The sequence below is a fragment of the Centroberyx affinis genome, unplaced genomic scaffold (genome assembly GCF_046629955.1).
Source record: "Centroberyx affinis isolate AG114_WGS23_722 - 3 ecotype Tasmania unplaced genomic scaffold, CSIRO-AGI_Caff_v1 ptg001636l_1, whole genome shotgun sequence".
Lineage (NCBI taxonomy): Eukaryota > Metazoa > Chordata > Actinopteri > Beryciformes > Berycidae > Centroberyx > Centroberyx affinis.
In genome coordinates, this window is record NW_027280073.1 from 18,632 (window position 1) to 37,290 (window position 18,659).

General features: G+C 42.6%; 1 protein-coding gene across 1 annotated transcript in view; it reads left to right on the plus strand.

The window, feature by feature from the left end:
• shisa8b (shisa family member 8b) overlaps positions 1-18,659 on the plus strand; it is a 42,838-nt gene that overhangs the window by 14,472 nt on the left and 9,707 nt on the right. Inside the window, exon 2 of the mRNA XM_071528231.1 lies at positions 6,197-6,315. Coding sequence (XP_071384332.1) covers positions 6,197-6,315 — 119 coding nt within the window. The remainder of the gene's footprint in view (positions 1-6,196; positions 6,316-18,659) is intronic.

The window sequence follows — 18,659 nt, forward strand, 5'->3', positions numbered from 1 at the left end:
AGAGGTTTCTCTCCTGTCATGCCAATAAAGCTGATTTGAATTTGAGAGAGAGAGAGAGAGAGAGGCAGTTCGGACAGCCACTATAGTTCTGGTTGTAGCTAATTAGTGTGTGTGGTGTGGCCGGTGATCTGGTCGGGTAATTGATTGTTACAGGACATTAGCAGAGTCTCATCTCACTGCAGCTGTGATGTGAGGGGAAAGCAGGGAGGACAGGACGGTCCGTGATGAGCTCACAGATCTCAGGCACATCGCCGTTATGTAAGATGATACAGAGTGAAAGAGCCGAGGGAGAGGAGAGGAGCTCAGGCTGAAGGTTAGACCGAGATCCACTCAGTTACATGAGGTGGAAAGTAACTAAGTACATTTACTCTAGTATTGTACTTAATTTTGAGGTACTTGTACTTTACTTGAGTATTTCTATTTTATGCTACTTTGTACTCCACTACATTTTAGAGCGAAATATTGTACTTTTTACTCCATTACATTTATTTCACAGCTATAGTCACTAGTTACTTTTCAGATCAATATTTTATATTTAAAACATTTGATCATCTTTATAAAATAACTATAAAATAGCATTGTTATAGATTAGACTACCCAAAAGTATAGCTAAATTGTTAAGATTAGCTTCACATTGAAAACTTTAAAATGCTGCTTACATGTACATATATGTCAATAAATCAGTATTAATATTCCAATAATTTATGAAAAATATAACTCTCTAAATGGGGACAGTTTGCATAATGAGTACGTTTACTTTGATACTCTAAGTACATTTTGCTGCCAATACTTATGTACTTTTGCTTAAGTAAGATTTTGAATGCAGGACTTTTACTTGTAATGGAGTATCTTTACCTTGTTGTATTGCTACTTTTACTGAAGTAAAAGATCTCAGTACTTCTTCCGTCACTGCATGAGGCAGCGACAGCAGGGATTCACTACAGCATGGGAAGGCTTTTGTCCTCTGTCACAAAGAACGGGATGATTATTTCCTATAGATGTAACAGCTGAAGCAGAGTTTGTGTTTGACAGCAGAAATATCCCACTGAAATAAACAGTAAAACATGTTTTTATGTTCTCAGCAAGAGTGGAAACTATCAAACACGCTGATTATAGTGAGGAATATTGCAGTAGTATCCAGATCCAACACACATTCATGCAAATCTACTGCTGTATAAATTTAATTTAATTTATTTTTTTTATGTACGTAAAAAAAAGGTTAAAACACCGCAGAAGGAATTAAAAAAACTTTGAGCCCTACTCAGCAAATTCAAGATGAGAGCTAGAGATGGGAAAAATATATAAAAACAAGAGACTATAAAGGAAGAGAATTTAAAATCTGATAAAAATTATGATTCATAGTTCGGAAACATGCCAGATAAGTCAAAGATGACAGACCTGACCCTCCAGTAGGAAGTTTTTATAAGATCGTTTAAAGATGACAAGAGATGCATTGTTTCTAATATGTAAGGGAATATTGTGCCAAAATATAGTGCAACTGTAAAAGAAAGATCTGAGTCCATAATTGTTATTATTTCATGGCAAGAGGTAGGAGAGCGCTTATAAGAGCCGGCATGTGATGGTACTGAATCTGATAGTATAGTCCAAGTGACAGCGAGAGCTAACTGTTGGAAAACTGAACTTCAGTACCCAGAATTCCTGTGCAGTGAGGTCAGTAAACGCCACACAGCAGCTCCTGTTTACAAACCGGCCGGTCTGTGATGCTTTATACCAAAGAAACCAAAGAGACAAGAGAGGAGAAGATCTAACGCTGGTGAGTCCAGCTTTCTCTGGACAGAGCGCTGCTCACTGCTGTGCAGGAGGCAGTTTGGATTTCACTCTGAAGTTTGGATACATCACTTTCTGTGGGAGGAGAAACCAGACACCTGAATTTCATTTGGCAAACAGGGCGAATCTAAGGAGTCTCAATTAGTGGGATTGGGACACTCTTCTGTTGCAGCCTGACTTTGTGATTACATATAAATCTTGCCTAGTGTTATAATATATAGATTTGGTCCTACTTGGGGTTTTACATCTCATTGTCTCAGTTAAATAATCTAATGGTTCAAAAGTGGACAGTAATTCACTTAGTTTCCGCTGGTGTGTCGCCAACAGCCGAACTGGGATTGATTCTCATGTTAATGCTTTACTCTCTGACTGGTGGAGCTGACTACAGGCTTAAAGCTAGTGTTGTATTATTTCTGATTGGAGGAGCCAATCAGAAAGGAGCCAACACACGGCCAACATGGCAGGAACAAGCTTAAGTCGAGCGGCGAGAAGAAGTAGTGATAGTAGTGATGAAAACAAACAATTAAAACATCTATTCCTTCAGTATACCATCGATCTAGACTTCATCGTTTGCAACCAGTGTGAGCTATTTCCGTAAATCTCCCCCTCCCCTCCTCCCTCTTAATCTTCAAGCCAGCTACATGGCCATCTTCAGTCTTTCCTCATGAAGCGCAGCCAAGACTCCACAAACACACCATATAGCCCGGAGACAGGCGCAGTTTTGTGGCAGATTAAAAGTCCAAATCAGCAAGTTGTTTGAGCGGTGAGCCAAGAGAGGAGAGCGGAGGCCCGAGGCGCTCCACTGCAGTGAGTCACAGAGGAGACGAGGTGCAGAGAGAGAGAGAGAGAGAGAGAGAGAGAGAGAGAATGGAGGAGAGCAGCACAAATGGTATGGTTTAAAGAGGAGGGAGGAGAGGAAGAGACAGATTTAGGGCTCCGTTTGGGTGGAGGGAGGGGAGAGAGAGAGAGAGAGAGAGAGAGAAGAAGAAGAAGAATGAAAGGAAAGAGAATGAAAGCTGAAGAGAGAAAGTGATGTAAGAGTCTTTGCAGAAGAGGTAGAGAGGAGCAGAGAGCGGGAGGCGTTTAAGTCTTTTTGCTGTGTGATGGAAATGTTCAGAGAGGGATAATAATCACACAAAAACACACAAAACACACACATTCATGAAGACCCGCGTATACACACACACACACACACACACACCCGTACACACACACGTACACATCCACAATTAGATTTTCTATTATGAAATCAGGTAAGAGTGTAAATCAGATCAGGAAAACTTAAATTCTCAGATACTCTTATGATGTAATTTACTTTTTTTGGTGTACCCACTTTCCCTCAATCTACTTCTACTTCAGTTAGTGATTTCCTACATTTCCCAGAATGCCTTTCGACAACCCCCCAGAGAACAGGTGTAAACTTGCATTCATTATATGTGTAGGTGGGGAGAGCGATAGCAATAGTGGAGCGAGAAAAAGTTAGAAAAAGTCGCACTCTTTACTCAAAAAACTCAACCTGTCTTGTGGCTGCATTGCATTCTGGTCTATTTCCATTGTCTATTTCCATTTCCATTCAAACATCTGGACATGGCGTCACCTCATCTACATTTGGCCAAGAAAAAATCACCACCAAACTACAAAATGGACCCCAGAAATGCAAAGTACATTGCCAATAGTTGTTTTTTTTTAACAGTGTTAAGGTGTTTTATGGTGGAGTTTTCCTTGGGTCTGTATGTGAACACACACACACCTACATCTAAAATTCCTCCAGATGAGAAGCATGTAGCTGATAAAACAAGCAGTCTCCCTGCAGGTGGCGCTTTCTGGCATCAGTGACACCGTTACTCACTCCCATCATCACAGATCTGCATCAGTGAGATGGCCAAAGGGACTCACTATTTGGCAGGTTGAGTGTGAACAAGTTGCCTCTGGCTATCTCACTCAGCACGGTCCTACTCTGGGATGTACGTGTGTGTGTGTGTGTGTAGTGTACCTGTGCATGTGTGTGTGTGTGTGTGTGTGTGTGTGTGTAGGGGCTATGTACATGAGCTTCGTTAGCGGAACAGAGGCACCAGTGTTTGAATTATTGATCAAGGGAGTGAATACCGTCAACAGTGTAAACTCAGCAAACGCACAGAGAGCGGAAATGTGTTTATTCAAAGTGATGAGAGAGTGTGTGTGTGTGTGTGTGTGTGTGTGCAACTGGGAGGGAGGTGTTTGGGGTTTTGTCAGCTGTAGGAAGAGGTTGGGTGGTCGATCAGTGTGTGTGTGTGTGTGTGTGTGCGTGTGTGTGTGTGTGTTCATCCTTGTCTATGTTAATGCATGTGTATTATGGAAAGAAATCAGTGCCAGCAGAGATTGTATTTGTTTTTTCATGCTCATATTCAACTGCTGAATTTAAAACAATAGATCTGTTGAACAGATTAATTTGAAAATTGAATTTGTGAGGCACAATTTTAAATTGAATGCAACGGTTTGAAATTGAATGTGATTATTACTGGATTTCACTTTTAGCTAGAATTTCAAATGTGGTTTTCCCCAATTCAAATTCAGTTTTCTAAATTCAGTTTCGGCTTCCTGAGACGCACAGCTGGGCACGAGGGACTTTAATTTCTCAAGTGACAGAATCATTGATTGAACAAATTCTTTTTTTTTTTATTCAACAGTTCAATATGAGCATGACCAATTCATATACAATCTCTGCTGGCACTAATCTCTTTCCATACCTTTGTCTTCATGTGTCTGTGTGGATGCGTACATGGCTGCCGGCGTGTTTGTCCTCCGTGTGTGTGTGTGTGTGTGTGTGTGTGTGTGTGTGTTATCCTCTCTATAATAGCTTGTCAAGCCTGGCTGTCTTATAGGTCAGAGGATAAGCCTCTGTCGGTAATCGGTTGATTCCCTTGAGCGACTTTCAACCGGTCCGGTGGAGCCGCTCAGCCTGAACATGTTGCTGCCATTCATTTGCATTTACTTGCATCTTGAGCCCGAACTAGACAACCTTTCAAAGCTTGGAGGAAATCCTAACCAGCAAAAAAGCGGCTGGTCGACCACGGGTCCCGATTCGATGGCTTCCTCCATGATAATATGCAAAACACATAAACGTGAAAAAGAGACACTGAAAAGTTTGATTTTGTTGTTAAAAATCCACTTTGACTCGTCTCACACATGAACCGCTTCTTTCTATTTCCAGCATTTCAGCGTTTGAGCTTGTAATTATAAGGTTCCTGTCTGGGTGGGGAAACAGTTCTGAGGTTTTGACATCACAGCTGGCAAAACCGTTATGCAGTGAAATCTATTATTACAACAAGGCCTGCGCTCCCCTGGTGCTCTGAACGCAAAATATCAAAATGGATTGGATTTTTTAAAGATGGACCTACTGCACAAACACTGTTCTCTGTGAGCACACACACACCAGATTTCAAAATAATAGTGATATGTGGACCAAACAAGCCCAATGAACCCAATAAATGTCACTGTATATAAGGATTTGCTTGCTATGTTTTGTCCATGTATCACAAAACACTACATGGGGACGACAACATATATAAAACTTTCATTTTGGTGCTTTACTTACACAGGTTTTCATCATTGGTGCAGGCTGGGGTATCAATGTTTGCCGGCTTTTGTAGCAGCTATGTGACTATTTAAAAATCATTTCATGCACAAAGCTCTTTTGATAAATCTTTAACATCTAGCGCTTCACACACAGCAGCAGCACAAGCTTTCCATGGAGAACAACAGGAAAAAGAAGGTAGCAGTGTAGAGAGAGGTTCCCAGGCTCTGAACCTAACCCTGTTAACCCAGACCACACACACACACATACATACACACACACACACACACACACACACACACAGTATACACACTGAGTTTGCTAGATGCAAAAAGACACATTAAAAAAATGCACTTGGAATACTAAAACAAAACAGCACATCCACGTGTGCAGAATAGAGCATGTACATGGGAATGCATTGTGTGTGTGTGTGCGTGTGTGTGTGTGTGTGTGTGTCTGTGTGCGTGCGTGCGTGTGTGTGTGTGTAGGGGTTCCAGCTGTCTAGGAAAGCCCCCTCTTGGGACCAGCAGTCCCAGTTTGTGAGGATAACAGATGAAGATGATGTGAGAATAACTGAACTGTAATGAAATCCTTTATAGGAAGATGAACTGTCTGCTCTCATTTACAACAGAAAAATGGACTGAGCTGCACATTTTCCATTTATCTGTTAGAAATCATATAAATTATATAATATAAATTCAATGTATTATAAATGTATAACTTTTATTCATCCAGACTCGGCATTGGAGAGTAAATTGAGCTTCAAATTATAGCCTGTGTCGTGTGTGTCTGTGTGTGTGTGTGTGTGTGTGTGTGTGTGTGTGTGTGTGTGTGTGTGTGTGTGTGTGTGTGCAGGACGCTGACGGACCTGCTGAAGCAGCAGGGAGGGGAGGTGAGCTCGGTGGACAACGGCGGGTCCGGCTCGCCAACGAGAGCCAACGGCATCTCAGCCAGGATGCTGCGCAGCCGCAGTGGTGAGGACACACACACACACACACACACACACACACACACACACACACACACACACAGTTACAGGTATGCATACACACAGTGCAAACACTGATACACATGCAGACACACAATAAACAATACTGAAATACATTAAGATAAGTGTAGATGAAACTTTAAAGATTCCCATGGGGAAATTGACAATAGTAACAGGATACAACAAAGAAAAATGGGATATGAATAAGAAAATAGTAAATGTCAGTCATATGAACATACACAACTGACAATTTCAACACTAGAAGATGAATGTTTGTATGAAAATTATAGGGGAAAGTAAGTAGAAAAAACAGCAGCAGAATTTACTGAGCCAAGACAGAATTAATTTGTAAAATGCGTATGAAAATATATAAAAAAAACAAAATACATGCAGTATGAAGTAACCTTGATACACAGGTGCAAGGGAGACATGCACAGCCAAACTGAAAGTTCACAGTGAAATTGTGAGTGGGAAGTAACCATAATCCCATGCCTATATGATTTGATGATGATGAGCATAATAAAACAAAACTTCAGTGCAGCTCAGACAAACAGCAACTAGCAGCCCTGATGCAGAAATATGAAACATGTTCAGAACATAAACACTGTGAGAAACTTGGTTGGTGGGTCGCTCTATTCTGACTGACTGTGTGCGGTACAACGTTTTGAACACGTACATCATGTATTTTTCACTTCTCTGGCATTGTCTGTAATAAGGTGACATGGTTTTGATGAGTTGAGCAGACAGTATACAGGCGAAGCGACAGGTCTCATCTCACATTCTCACTGATAACACCGTTAGGTAGACCAGACTGCTTCAGTTTTGTCTGTGAGTCAATGAGAGAGTCTCACATTCAGACCGATATCTGTTTTTCTGCAAGAGGTTTCCTTTATTTAGGCAAAACATCATAATGTTTAAGGTCTTGCTAAGCTATGGGGAGCGGCGTGCGATCCAGACGTGTCTTTGAATTAGTCTATTTTGTCAGTCTATTTTGTTTAGCAGCTGCTCCTATTTCATACATGTAGTATTAGAATATTGTGCACATGTGCAAGATGAATTCCTCGCCCCATGCAGACAAGAGTTTCTGTTGGCTAGAACAGCATGTGCAGGATCTTCCTTCCTTCTCTGTTGTTTTCTGTTGTCTTTGAGTTAACTCAGCTAGCGAGCAAGCGCTGATTAGTTAGCATTAATCAAAAATAAACAAAAAACTCAATAAAATTACTTCAGAGTTTCATTCCTTTGGTCTTTCAAATAACAGTTGAGAACTGGAAAGCTTTCCCAGTGAGAAATTTTACGTTGATTAGCTGTTTAAAACACGTGTAAATGATTATAGATATCGAGGCTAAAATTTGGCTCCATAGGGTTTAAAAGTTTAGTAACGTCTTAGACGATGTCTTCTGGGGTAAATGACCAAAATAAAGCATTATCTTTTACATATGGACTTCTCTGCTGCGTACTGTTGATATTTACAGCTGTTTATTGATGAAAAACAGTTTGTTCATTGTTTAAATATGTACAGTATATACTGTATGTATTTATTGCCTGGTTTAAAACTGGGCTATACATAACTAAACAGATCCTGGGCGATATGAGAGTTAAAAAGGAGTTTCTCTGGTCGCTGCTCTGTAGAAAACAAATGGACTTGCAGTGACTTGATCGTGTTGCACACAGGTTAGTTTCATACACATCACCACATACAGACACACAAACAGCTCCTCTGTTACCTCCCTCCTCCTTTACTCTCTCTCACACACACACACACACACACACACACACACACACACACACCAAACACCAACGAAGACAGGGAGCGAAGTTAAAGAGCTTTACTTGTTCTTTTCCTTTGCTTTGGAAAACAAAAAAAGCAGCCACAGCTCTTCCAGTCTGTCACTCTTGTTTTTCCCCAGAGGCTTTTCTCTCTCTTTACCTCTCACCCACACACACACTCACACACACACACACACACACACACACATTTCATCTCACAGAAGATCACTAGTTCAGGGTTTCTCTTAAGTGTCTCGTTCAAGGGCAGATCCCTGCTAGCTGCTGAGGGAGGAACAGTTGATCTCCCAGCCACCGCCCTGCTTCTCTAACCTTTCATGTTGGCAGATGTTGGTGAGAGCGTACACAAACCAAACACTCGTATTATTTCATTTCCAAAGCCAAACGACAATCAAACTGTGAGGCTCAAGTGTCACAGCTGTGTTTTTTTTTTAGCTGCTATACTGTGCAGACATACATAGGTGATCCAGATTCATCCTTTTGGGGCGTTTTTTCTACAGATGTTTCCCAGCAAGCGTTTGATTGACAGCAGCGTGCAGGAGGTGGCAGAGTTCAACATCAATCAAAAGAAGAAGAAGAAAGGAATAAGCACAAAATCATACAATATGATATTATGACACAGTAGAAAAATAATGTTAAAAGAGCTTTGGAGACTGTTTTGACCTGAAATCAGAAGGATATTTAGGTCCCAAATCCACAAAACGATAATGGACAACGAATAACTCAACTTTTCATTTTGGTGCTATACTTCCCCCTCCCCCATCCCAAAGAGGAAGAGTTTCATTTTGCTCTCCTTTCAGCCGTAATTTCAGTTTTTACAGCGAACGTTCCAGCAACTCAAGTCGTTTGAGAGAGTTTTGTGTTACAGTCTACTCCCTCTGGTTCGGCTAAAACAACATTAAGAAAGAATTTTTAGTAGCATTAATGCAGAACAGATGCAGAATGAATCATAGCCCTCATTAGAATGCAGATAGGACTTTTAATTTTATTTCCATTGGTGTAAGAAAGATATATATTCAGATATTCCGGGGGGGGGGGGGGAGGATAGAGTTTTAGAGAAAAGAGAGGAGAGGGAAAACAGAGAGACGGAGCCAGTGGTCTGGATCATTATCCGTAAGTAGAACACGTGCCTGCTTGGTAGATGGTGCACTACACACACACACACACACGCACACACACACACACACACGCACACACACTCTGTAATTACTATGTTAATGTAACCAGGCTGCACCCCCATAGGGAACTTGTGCCATTTTCTTTACATCCAGATACAGCAGCCTGCATCCAACACAGACTTATGCCCGGTACAAGCCACACATTTGTTTGTTTGTTTGTTTGTTTATTTGTTTATTTATGGTGGAGGGAGAAGGGAAAAGAGGAGTGTGTTAATGTTGTTCGTGTTTAGGTTTTTGTTCATGTCAGTTTGTGGCAAAAGTCACAGAGAACATACACATGTGCGTGTGTTGGCATACATATGAATGTGCGAGTGTGTGTGTGTGTGTGTGTGTGTGTGTGTGTCTGTGTGTGTGTGTGTGTGTGTGTGAAGGCAGGAGGGGGGTGGAGTGTTTGATATGAGCGGCCCCCTGCAGCTCTTCTTCTATCTCCTGCTATGTAGAGACTCTCACACTGCTAATAACACACATGAGTCTTCTGCTGGACACTTTTATAAAATCCATTGATCATTTACTTGATCATATACTCTTTGATAATGGAGGCTGCTGTGATGTAACTTACACATCCTGGGCAGAAACACACACACACACACACACACACATTCAGCTGTGTCTCTAGAAAACACTCAGATGCAGGTGCTTCCGCCTCGACTCGCTGTAAGCTCGGCTCTCATTGGCTGTTGGCGGTCATGCTCGATATTATTGGGGTGGGTCAGATCAATCGATTGGGTAAGATTGATAATCTTAGGTGTGTTAAGCAGGTAAATCACACTGCTGTCGCGTTTGGCTGGAATTAAAACCTGCAGACTCTCGGGTCTCCATGGCTCATGATTGAAAGTCACTTCTCCTAGTCAACATACAGTACACACACACACACACACACACACACACACACACACACACAGTGCAAAAGTGTGATGGCAGCCCAGCGAAAAATTATGTCTGTTAATTAGGCGTGGTGAGATTCACACTGATCTCATCACAGATGGAGCTATAGAGGGCTGGATCTCAGATGCAGCACCCATGGATGCGCACACACACACACACACACACACACACACACACACACACACACACACACACTTACACACACATGCACAAGCGCTACTCCAATCTGAGGGATTTGGATCCCTCTGAAAAGTAGGATTTAGATGATACGCGTTTACACTTTCTGCTCCCTCTCTCTCTTTCTCTTTCTTTCTGTCTCTCTCTCTCTCAAAATCCCTCTCTCTGTTTGTTCTCTATCGCTCTCTTTCCAAAGAATTATCTATAAACTCCTCTGTCTTCTGTCTGACTCTACTTCTTTGAGTCCTGCATCTTTCCCTGTTGTCTTTGTTACCTCTGCCTCTCTCTCTCTCTCTTCTTCCCTCTTTCCCTCCGTTCCTCCTGTTGCTATTCCTCTAAAGGGTTTAAGTCTTATTTGGCTGTCAGCGGTGCACCAGGGAGTTTTAAATCTCCCATTGCTGAAAACCACCTGCTGTTCCTCCCACATGGGGACTGACATGGTCATCAAGCAGCTTTCGGAGGGCCAGGCAGGCTCACACTGCTAAATGTTGTCTTTATCACAGCAGAGCGTTGCAGAAGCCTGAAAAGAGTCAGCTCACTTAACATATAAACAGTTGTTCTTAGGCTAATTTAACCTGTGTTAACATGCACCTAGCAGCCACTTCTAACTCTAAGCCTCTACTAGATATATCACCTAATGCAGTGATTCTCAACCTTTTCCATATCAAGGACCCAGAATTTAGTCCACATTAGGGCCACAGACCCCCATTTGATGAGATTTTGTCCTGACCTAAATCTGAGAATATGTTTTTTTGTTAGATATGATTTTGTCCAGAATCCCATGACTATCTGTATTGTAGGTAGAGAGATAACAGAGAAACTATGATCAGAACAGTCATTCTTCTACATTCTCTAATTGTGTTAACTTCTTGTAAATGAAATGATGGTGAAGTTTAACAATTCATCAATTTGCTGGGGACCCCCTGGAACCCCCTCAGGGACCCCTGGTGGTCCCCGGACCCCACGTTGAGAACCACTGACCTAATGTGTACATCAGATGTGTTTACAACAGGACAGTGATAGTTATTTGACCAGATGCTGTGTTTAGCTAGCTAACCAGCTGACATTATCTGAACACAAAGTCAATCAATCAATTTTCCCAGTGGCGAAATGACAGTGAAATTCCCAAAATGCCAAAAACAGCACAGAATTAATTTGTCTAAATTACAATATTACCATACTGCTAAACAAAATTGTTTCTTAGTTATTATGAGATTTAAAAAGACCTTAAACATTACGCTTCTTTGCCTAAATAAAATAAGCCTATCCCAGAAAAAAAAGATATTGGTCTGAATGCAAGAAACTGTCATTGACTCCCAGCCAAAAATGAAGCTGTCTTGTTTTTTATGTTTTTTGATTGAAGTCAGGGAGACTCCACCTCTCTCTTCAGCTCCTATTTCTCCTATTTCTTATCTTACAACATCTCTCTGGTTCACTCCAGGGTTGCAGGAATATTTTGTTTCACCGTTTTGTGAGGATAGTAAGAGTCTGACCCCTTGCAATGTTGCTAATCTGTGAATTTAAGCTGCGGCGGCACTGATTGTATGCAAATAGAAATGTAATGCAGAGTGTTCCCCGGCTCAGCTCTGGGCCATGTGACAGAGTGGAACACCGGATAGATCGCCTGGACAGAAAGCAGATAGCCTATAGTGTTGAACAGTATTGGTTTTTCCACAGCAGGCAAGATGGCAGCGAGAGGCGTTTGGAAAAAGTAACGCTCGCTGCACATGGAGGAATTGAACGGGGAGGGGAAGTGTTAAAAGGCCTGTCGCCGCTCTCTCTGCAGCTGACATTAACATTAAAGGTTGGGAACATCAGAAAGTCGGCGAACATTAAAGTCAAAGGTGGCTTGTGAGATTTACATGAACCGCGATGCGCTTAGCAATTGATGTGAGCCAAGGACGGGAGGCAAATATTTGGTCTGGAAGTCTCCAACAAACATGAGTCAGTGCTAAAAAAAAATTAAATTAAAAAAAAAACGGAAAAAGCTTGAAGCAAAAACCGATGACCTATTTATCAAAGATGAGAAACGACCGCAGAAGTCGCATGACCCAGTAACAAATATCACTCTTTCCAACACACAGTTCACCTTTTCTTCTCTCGCTGCTACTTTTTTCGTTAACCGCAGCTGTCAAACGTACTGCTCCTCCTTCAAAAATCCTTTCCTCCATCCCGTCTCTTCCCTGGGGGTCACGGGAGGCAAACTAGTTATTCTTGTAAATTAATGATCTCAGCATGAATCTCCGCTCTCCTCCCTCTCGTCAGGTTGATTGTTCTGACAAAAAGCACGTGTACGGCCGAGTCAGCGGATCGCACGGAGCGAGGACTGTGAAGCGCATCAAAGTGGAACAGGGTTGTGTTTGTCCAGTTTGATTCTACTGCGGTAAATGATGATGCCCGAACAGCAGTGACACACACACACACACACACACACACACACACACACTCACATATGATCTCACCGATGACAGACATGCTATGCACTCTCCTTTCTCGCTTTCCTCGTGGCACTTAAGACTCCTTTTTTAGTCCCATCTCTTTCTCTCTCTCTTTCTCTTTCTCTCTCTCACACACACACACACACACACACACAGACGTTCATATTTTATCTTGTTGATGACAGACGCCGTGCAATGCACTCTCTTCTTCTTTATAACTTTCCCCACGGCACTTAAGACTCTTTTTATGTACCATTTCACACACACACACACACACACACACACACACATGCAGATGCACACTCATACACATACAAACACACACACACACCATATACAGAAACACGTGCCCGTCTTGGTGCTTTTCTTAGTGTTTCACGGCTATATGAACACACACAATTGGTAGTGGGAACAGCAGGCAGACGTTACAGGTGTGTGTGTGTGTGTGTGTGTGTGTGTGTGTGTGTGTGAGTCCCCTTACAACAAAAACTTTAACCAGTGGGTTGAATTGCTGACCTGAATATGAATATAATGAATATTTTCCCATAGAGAGTGAGGTTGTAATGGAGGGATAAGAGAATTTGAACCATGTACATGAATACAGGATTATAGATATACATATTATAGATTCACATACCAACAGAGTCGGGGAATAGTTTCACTACATGTAATTTAACTGGTAGTTTAATTTCATGGTATACCGTATTTCCTCTAATATTGGCCCGGGCCTTTATTTACCTCAGCTGCAGAGGGTACCAGGCCTTTATTGGAAGCAGGCTTATATTAGAGACAGGCCTTTATTTCTAATTCCCTCTGTTTGATAAGTATATTTGCTCATATTTTAGTACGAATCCTCCTTGTTTTCTGATCTGCTTCTGTTGGGGTTCGTTAGGTAGCCGTTTTTTTGTTACTGCAAGGCATTACCGATAATTACGGTAATCGACGACGGCACGCTCCAGAGACTTCCGCCAGGCACCAGGAGTTTACCGGTATCCACCGTTGTCTTTAGCTGCGGCTGCAGCTCTATAGCTCGCTCTGTCGGTCTGTCGGTTGGTCCACAAAAATTTCTCCACCCTTTGGCGGACTTTAGCCGCACAGTGTGTGTACGTGGTCGCAGCTATTGCGAATTCACGCTTGTTTCCTTTGGTTTTTTTCCCCGGCCTGTATTTGGGGCCGGCCTTTATTTGTCCGTGTCGACCACAGCCCCTGGCCATTATCGGAGACCCGGCTTTTAATTGACTACCGGCCACTATTAGAGGAAATATGGTAATTTAACAAAGGCCCTGTTAATGTAAAGTTACCCAAATTACTATAACTGTCAGCATTGTGGAAATTTTAAAAAAAAAAGTCTCCCTCTGGTTGTCAACAGAATCAAACAGATTTAGAATTCCAGCCTACTTCCTGGTGTCACTTACACACAGGTTGTAATGAATGCTCTGATTGGTCGACAGCATGCATACTTAATCAGGTGACCCGTAGTCTGTAAGAAAACAGCTAGCCAGCTACCTGCCAAGCTAGCCAAAATCTACATGCCTCCATTCATTGCTGCTGGATGCCAAAGTTCAAACACTGGATATTTGTTCCTTGGCTCTCAATTTGCTCAACAAGCTTTGAACCATCGCACCATCACAAACTCAACAAAATGATGCCAGAATAGAAATCAATATCAAACAAATATTTCCTGACTGAGTTGAAATCATTGCACTGGATCTTTAAGGCCTTAAAACACATGTAAAATGTATTAGAAGTAATTAGAAGTCTTTTAATTAAATTTTAATTAAAGTAAGAATCCAAAACTTTCCACCATTTTCCATACCCGCTTATTCCTATTCAGGCTCATGGGGCGGTGACTGGAGCTTATCCCAGCATGCATTGGGCATACAGGTCGCCAGTCCATCACAGGGCTAACACAGTCTCCAATTCACCTGACTTGCATGTGTTTGGACTGCGGGAGTTAACATGCACACACACAGAGGTGGAGAACACACAAACCCTGACACAGAAAGCACCGGGGACTTGAACGAGACTTGAACCCCGGGGACTGCCCTGCTGCGACCCCGCTGGGCCGACCGTGTCAGCTCGCTCCCCTGTCCCTCAGACCTTAAACCGTGTCAGCTCGCTCCCCTGTCCCTCAGACCTTAAACCGCGTCAGCTCGCTCCCCTGTCCCTCAGACCTTAAACCGTGTCAGCTCGCTCCCCTGTCCCTCAGACCTTAAACCGCGTCAGCTCGCTCCCCTGTCCCTCAGACCTTAAACCACGTCAGCTCGCTCCCCGTCCCTCAGGCTCGTCTCCACGCTCCCGCGGCGTTCAGACAGATGATGCAGACAGATAAGAGGAGGAAGGCTCATCATCACCGCAGCGCTCCTTAATCACAACTCCCAGGGAGAGAGAGGAGAGTATTACATAATTCATTAAGCGGTGTTCCTGCCCTCTCGCTCTCTCTCCGCTTAAAAGGTCCCAACGCCAAAAGTTCCACTTGGTGATACTTAGTGGAGAAATTAATATGTGCAACCAAGGCAAGACTCTAAACTTTCTTAATTCCTTCAGTTCTCGTTTTATGTACTGGCTCGCGCAGACTTTTAGTGCTACATACGTACACTGAGGCACACATCCTGAAGAACACACACACACACACACACATTTCTGTTACACAATAATTGAAATCTTGCACCCTCAGAGAGGCAGTGGTCGAGCAGACCGACTCATTAGTAGGTCATGTTTGTATTACTCTGTGTGTGTGTGTGTGTGTGTGTGTGTGTGTGTGTGCGTGTGCGTGTGTAGGTGTCGTTTTCATTTTAGGTTTGATTTGTACTATTTCGTCAAACGTATTCCTCTATTTGTGTCATGGATCATTCTTCGGTTCTTCAGTCTTGTTAATTTCTGCCATGTGTAATCGGCTACACCAGAGATAGTAAAACTGACAAGATTTCCTTATGCTAAAAAGCTTTGTACAGGGACCCCCACTGCAAAAGTGCACCAACTTGAAACTGAAGGATCTCCTGTTACATCTAAACCAGTGACTCTCAAACTTTTTCATATCAAGGACACATAATTTAGTCCACAATAGAGCCACAGACCCCCCATTTGTTGAGATTTTGTCTCTCGGACCCAAATCTGAGAATATTTTTTATTGTTAGATATAATTTTGTCCAGAATCCCATGACTATCTGTACTGCAGGTAGAGAGATAACAGAGAAACTATAACCAAAATAATCATTCTTCTACATTCTCTATTTGTGTTAACTTCTTCTAAATGAAATAATGCTGAAGTTTAACAATTCATTAGTTTGCTGGGGACCCCTTGGAACCCACTCAAGGACCCCTGGTGGTCTCCGGACCCCACGTTGAGAACCACTGATCTAAACAGTTGCAGAATCTCTGGCGCAGCCTGATCTCCCAAACTTTTGTGAAATGAGCACGATGTCTTAAAATGCAAACAACGTGATCTGTACATGAAAAGTGAGAGAAATATGTTTTTGAAGGAGTGAAGGAGCCATGATAAGAAACAGGTAGTAGGCTGACATTGAAAACACTGTGGTGGAAAGTAAGGTGGTGGAAAGATGTGGAGAGAGAGAGAGAGAGCGAGAGAGAGAGAGAGAGGTGAAAAGGGAAAGCTGGAAAAGAAAACGGTATAAAACATATAAAAATAAAAATGGCAAAGAAAATAACAGCCGGTTATTTTCCCCCAGCGATCAGAGCAGTTAAGCAGAGCGCAGCAGCTTATTAAATGTGAAGAGCATCATAGATAGCACTGGTGAATCTAAGTACCAATAGCTGCTTCTGCACACGCACACACACACACACACACACACACACACACACACACACACACACACACACACTCAACCTTTGAGACCTCTGAGACCTCTGAGCCGCTCATGACTCTCCAAGTCTACGAAGAATGTGTCTTCATCTCTGTCTGTATTTTTCTGTTGCTCAAAAAAAAACTTCACAAGCAACAATAGACGACGATGAAGACGATGATGGTGAAGATGATGAGGAAGAGGAGGAGGAGGAGGATGATGACGATGACAGTACAAAAGGGACTTTTTCTCATAATCCTCTAATCTGGCACATGCTGAGGGGTCAGCGCCATTGGATTACACTGGATGATTTTACAACATGTGAAGCATCTCACTGGCTAATCAGCTTAAACTGCAGCATGCAGCACACGGATGATGGCGTGTGTGTGTGTGTGTGTGTGTGTGTGTGTGTGTGTGTGTGTGTGTGCGTGTGTGTTCAGTGATTAAGGTAGAGGCTCAGAGTGTAAGTGTGTTAATGTAAAGACTAACTCTTGACATTTCTCCTCCCCTCGTGCTTCAGCATAATTTTCTAATTTATTCCACCGGCACATGCTGCCATCTCTCCTCCATACTTCTGTCTCTCTCTCTCTTCTCCATCTAAATCATGCATCTCTCTCTCTCTCTCTCTCTCTCTCCCTCTCTCTTTCTATCTCCTATGTGTGCCTTTCGTGTGTGTGTGTGTGTGTGTGTGTGTGTGTGTGTGTGTGTGTGTGGGGTGATTAGTATTCAGTGTATACCTCTTTCTTAGCGCTGACAGTCACAGATGTGATGAAACCCTCCGTGTTTGATGCTTTGCTTCTCCCAGTGTGGCACTACTCCAACCTGCACACACACACACACACACACACACACACACACTCGATACGCTCTTGATTTTCATTCAGTCACATGATCTATCAAAATTTAGCACACAATTGTTCCACTTGATATTATGAAAAGGTTATAAGAGCGCAGCCAAAACAATAGCACACCGCTGTCTTTGTTGCTCTCTCCTAAATGACCTCAAAAAGCATGTTGTGTGTGTGTGTGTGTGTGTGTGTGCGTGGGTGTGTGCGTGCGCGTGTGCATGTGTGTGTGCATGTGTGTCGGCCCATCCCCGGGGCTGACATCCAGTGCACTGGCTGCATCAGTGGACTTCATTAATGCTAATAGCCAGTGCTTCACGCTCTCATCCAGTTTGTTCCATTGTTCATTAACCTCAGTTCATTTAACATGAGACTGGCTGGCCGTCCGGGCCGGGCCGCTCTGTCACCCTCTGTCACCCAACGTCACCGCCGCCGGGGGACAGGGAGACGCTTTTTAACTCCTGTCTATCCAGGGAAGGCTGCCTGAGCATTTGGGGAGCGTATCTATGTTCCCAGGGTCCTAAGTTCCCAAGGTCCTATGTTCCCAGGGTCCTATGTTTCCAGGGTCCTAAGTTCCCAAGGTCCTATGTTCCCCAGTTCAATATTCTGTTAACACACATTAACCCTCCTATTGTGTTCAGGTCAAATTTGACCTGTTTCAAGTTAAAATATTTCATAAATATTATCCAGTTTTTTTTTATTGGAACAAGGCTTCAAAACAGCTATATAAACACAACAAAACCAATGGTTATCATTTTATTTGATTTTGAAGGTCTCTAACCCTAACCCTAAACCCTAGAACTGGGGAACATAGGACCCTGGGAACATAGGACCTTTTGTCATGTTCTCATTATGTGCCATATAAATCTGGGGAACATAGGACCCTGGGAACATAGGAATGACTCCAAGCATTTGCATGATTTTTTCCACAAAGCAGATTTCCACTCAGGGGTTAAAGTAGTACACTTTTTTCGGGGGAGTTTGGCCCGTTTAGTGATGATAACATAAACACCAAAGTCATCCATGTGTCCCCGGTAGATCATTGGTTCTGGTGCTCCATGCTAACAATTTAGCATGTTGAGTGATAGTAGGCGACTAGCATTATCGTAAAAGTAATAAGACTAACCTTTTATAGTAATCAAAAGTTGTTCATGGTTTTTATTATACAGCATCTAGGATTTATACATTTAAAAAATGATTATTAACTAAATACAGCTGA